Below are 3,993 nucleotides of genomic sequence, written 5' to 3'. Positions count from 1 at the left end.
TTGAAAATTTGATATCACCCACTATAAAAATGAGAGTTTCACCAACTTAAGACATTTATAATAATACTAGTTAGAAACAACAAGTTTACTTAATTTTAAAGTTATAAATATATTTATATTTATTTTTATTATATTTTTTAATTATCATATAAATTTTAAATAAATAAAAGATGTTTAATATAATGTATAGATGTATTAAGAAATTTAGGGTAAAACTTTATCTATAATTTTAATAAAAATTGATTCACTTTTTTTAAATATATATATAATAAAATGAATTATAGTTCTATAATATATATAAATATTTATATCAATAATTTATACATATATAGCATCTAAACATAATATTAATATATATTTACATGACTATATGATATATATATAAATTACAATAATATTTAAAAAGAAATTTATAATAGAATATAAAAAGTCATAGTGTAGAGTAATATACATGTATCAACTATTTTTAGCTTTTAATGTATCTCGCAATATCCTTTGGTGAATTTGATGAAGAAAAAAACTTCAATCACTTGATAAAAAATAGACTATCACACAAATTTATAAGATAAAAAAATAATACAACCACAGTTGGTTCCACTACATTTTTCAAACCCTCGAAATCAGAAGAAGAAGAAGAAGAAGAAGAAGACGTAGTAGTAGTAGAAGAAGAAAGATGCAAATTTTCGTTAAGACCCTCACTGGTAAGACCATCACTCTCAAGATCGAGAGTAGCGACACCATCGACAATGTCGAGGCCAAGATCTGGGTACCATTTTGATTCATTTTTATTTTTATATACATATTTATATATGTTTATGATCTAACTATTTAAATTATCATAAAGTATTTTAAAAATATTATATTTTAATTAATTAATTAATTTTTTAAAGTTTATATTTGTTCTACTACAAGAGATTATATATTATATGTTTAATATAATATTAATATTATAGGTGAATTTTAAATTTAAGTTATTTGCTAATTTTTTTTTTAAATGAAGTTTGTTGCTTATTGTTGATAGTAGATTATATATATTATATATTCAAATATGATATTATTCTAATAAGTGAAGTTCAAGTTATTAAATTTTATTTAATATAAGAATATTTCATTAAATTAACGGAAAAAAATGAAAATCCTTTAAAATTAAAATTTTTTGTTATCTACACATATTTTACCCACATTTTATATAGAAGAGATATCTGTGATACATTTGATAAATAATATTATGTGATACAATAACAAAATACGACATGTGACATGTAAAATTTTGGTATTTTAGAAGAGACAAATATTGATATATATATATATATATATTTAAATCTGATAATAAACTTTTGGTAAATGTGAAATTAGTCATGAGTAAACATGGAATTCATGAATTTTTTTCTTGGTGGCATTTGTTAATAAGGCATGTAACTTGAAGTGATGTTTATACCAAACATATTTTTGGTATTTCATAAAACACATAATACAATTAACCTATAAGTATAACTTAAATAATCTAAAGTTTGGATACTGTAAGCAGTTAGAATTAGTCTTAATTAACCTATAAGTATATCTTAAATAATTTAATGTTTGACACCATAAATTATTCGTAATTTCTAAAAAATTATTAGAATGTTTGTGATAACTATAATGTATGCTATCATGCAAAAAAAATTATAATTTCTCCAAATGTTGAAAATAGAAAATACCCCTACCTATCATTATATTTTTATATATAATTAAACAAATGCATACAAAAATTATAATGCATTAAATGTAAATATAAAATATCAAAAACAAAATATTTTCACATAATACTTAAAGATAAAACAGCTAAATTGAAATATCAAATCCTAAATAATGATTCATTCTATATTTTTCATCAAGAATATTACTCAGTTTCCTGATTTAATACATGGATACTACAAAATAAATAATATATATTACATAAAAAATTAAATAAATATAAATAGTGTAAACAAATTCTAATTGCAATATTGTATCTACATGAATATTTCTTTTATTCTAAATAAAGAATTTAAGTACTAAAGACACACCACAAACCATTTTTAATAACCGCCATTAATAACATATTTTTAAAAAAATTAAAAATTATCCCAAATATGAAATTTTTGAAGGATTATTGTTATGCATCATACTCCAATCTTGACAGCGCCACAAGTAGAACATGTTCCAGCCATAGATTCTTCTACACATGAGGTAAACTCTTCATCCTTTTCTCGAGCTCATTTCTCCAATATATCAACTACTAATGGAACCACTGCAGATACACATTCTCCTATAATAGTTCCCACTGTACCTCCATCGATTCTCAATACTCACTCTATGCAAACAAGATCAAAGTTAGTCATTTCTAAACCAAAGGTCTATGTTGCAGCTAGTTCTAATAATTTTTTTTTTTTGAGGAACCTCAATTGTAAATGGGTTTATCGAACCAAATATAAGATTGATGGTACCTTAGACAAGTTTAAAGCACAATTGGTAGCAAAAGGTTTTCAACAAACCCCTGGCTTAGACTTTACTGATACTTTTAGTCCAATGGTAAAAGCTTCTACTATCAGAGTTGTCTTCTCTTTAGCTGTCACATATGGCTGAGATATTCAACAAATCGATGTGAATAATGCCTTCCTTAATGGCAGCCTCCAAGAAAGAGTTTATATGAAGCAACCTACTGGCTTTGTTGACAAACAACATCCAAATCATGTTTGCTTGTTACCCAAAGCCATTTATGGGCTCAAACAAGTTCAAAGAGCTTGGTTTGAACATCTCAAATTAGTGCTTTACTTGACTGGGGTTTCAAGTGTTCAGCTTCAAATACCTCTCTTTTCTATACTACACTTGCTCGTTCTCCTCTTCTTCTGCTAGTCTATGTAGACGATATTCTAATAACCGGTGCAAACACAACCACAATTTCCCAGCTCATTGCTCATCTCAAATCCAAGTTTGCTCTCAAGTCTCTTGGTTCCATCAACTTCTTCTTAGGATCTGAAGTTGTTCGCACTCACACAGGTTTACATCTTACTCAAACTAAGTATGCTACTAAGCTACTTCATAAGGCTAATCTGCAAAATTCTAGACCAGTTCCCACTCCAATGATTCTTGCCAACAAACTAAGCCTTGGAGACAGTTCCCTCTATGAAAAACCTGAGATTCATAGAAGCATCATTGGAGCTCTACAATATCTCACATTGACTAGACCCGACATTTCCTACTCAGTTAATAAACTGAGTCAATTCATCAAAGCTCCTACGGTCAATCATTGGAATGCCTGCAAACGAATACTTCGATATGTCAATGGCACACTCAATCTTGGTCTTCATTTCAAACCAGCCTATTTTGATGCGGATTGGGCATCTAGTTTGGATGATAGGAAATCTACAAGTGGCTTTTGTCTATTTCTGGGAGGAAATCTCATCAGCTGGGGTTCATGCAAACAAAAGGCAGTTGCTCACTCAAGTACTGAATCAGAATATCATGCACTTGCTTCAGCTGCCACTGAACTTGTTTGGCTCACCTCATTACTAAACGAAATTGGTATTCCAATTTCCATGTTGCCTATTTTATGGTGTGACAATCAAGATGCATAAGCTCTGGCTTTAAATCCAATTTTTCACTCAAGAACAAAACATATAGAAGTTGATATTCATTACATAAGGACTCAGATAGCTGAATGAAAGTTGGAGATTCGCTACATTAGCTGGTGTTAATTCTCATTTATATACAAAAAAATAAAAGGTCAGCTGCTAGAATAATGACACGTACACAATTTGTTATATAAAGGAATGTTCTAGTATAGTGACTAACGAAACCACTGAAAACAATGACTAGAATACAATTGATACAATTCCTAATCATTCTCTGCTGTGTCTCTGTCATCATCTATTTCTTTAACACCACCCCTCAAGCGAGAGGGTGAACAACGAATCCCGAGCTTGTTAATGAGGAACCTGAATCGTGTATGAGATAGACCTTTTGTTAAACAAT

General features: G+C 28.3%; 1 protein-coding gene across 1 annotated transcript; it reads left to right on the top strand.

Annotated features, from left to right (window-relative positions):
* The first annotated feature begins 2,136 nt into the window (after positions 1–2,136).
* On the top strand, positions 2,137–3,596 carry LOC133780115 (uncharacterized mitochondrial protein AtMg00810-like). The gene is made up of 2 exons (XM_062219991.1): positions 2,137–2,351; positions 2,786–3,596. Exons 1-2 carry the CDS (start codon positions 2,137–2,139, stop codon positions 3,594–3,596), a joined length of 1,026 nt encoding a protein of 341 aa, XP_062075975.1.
* Positions 3,597–3,993: the final 397 nt, after the last annotated feature.

The sequence above is a fragment of the Humulus lupulus genome, chromosome 5, assembly GCF_963169125.1.
Source record: "Humulus lupulus chromosome 5, drHumLupu1.1, whole genome shotgun sequence".
NCBI lineage: Eukaryota > Viridiplantae > Streptophyta > Magnoliopsida > Rosales > Cannabaceae > Humulus > Humulus lupulus.
This window is presented reverse-complemented; position numbering and strand designations above follow the sequence as displayed.

Excerpts from the sequence above, each read along its gene's own strand:
- LOC133780115 (XM_062219991.1), top strand. The coding sequence starts at position 2,137 with ATGCATCATACTCCAATCTTGACAGCGCCACAAGTAGAACATGTTCCA. Across the intron at positions 2,352-2,785 it reads TCTATGCAAACAAGATCAAA|TGCTTTACTTGACTGGGGTT; the intron begins GTTAGTCATTTC and ends ATCTCAAATTAG.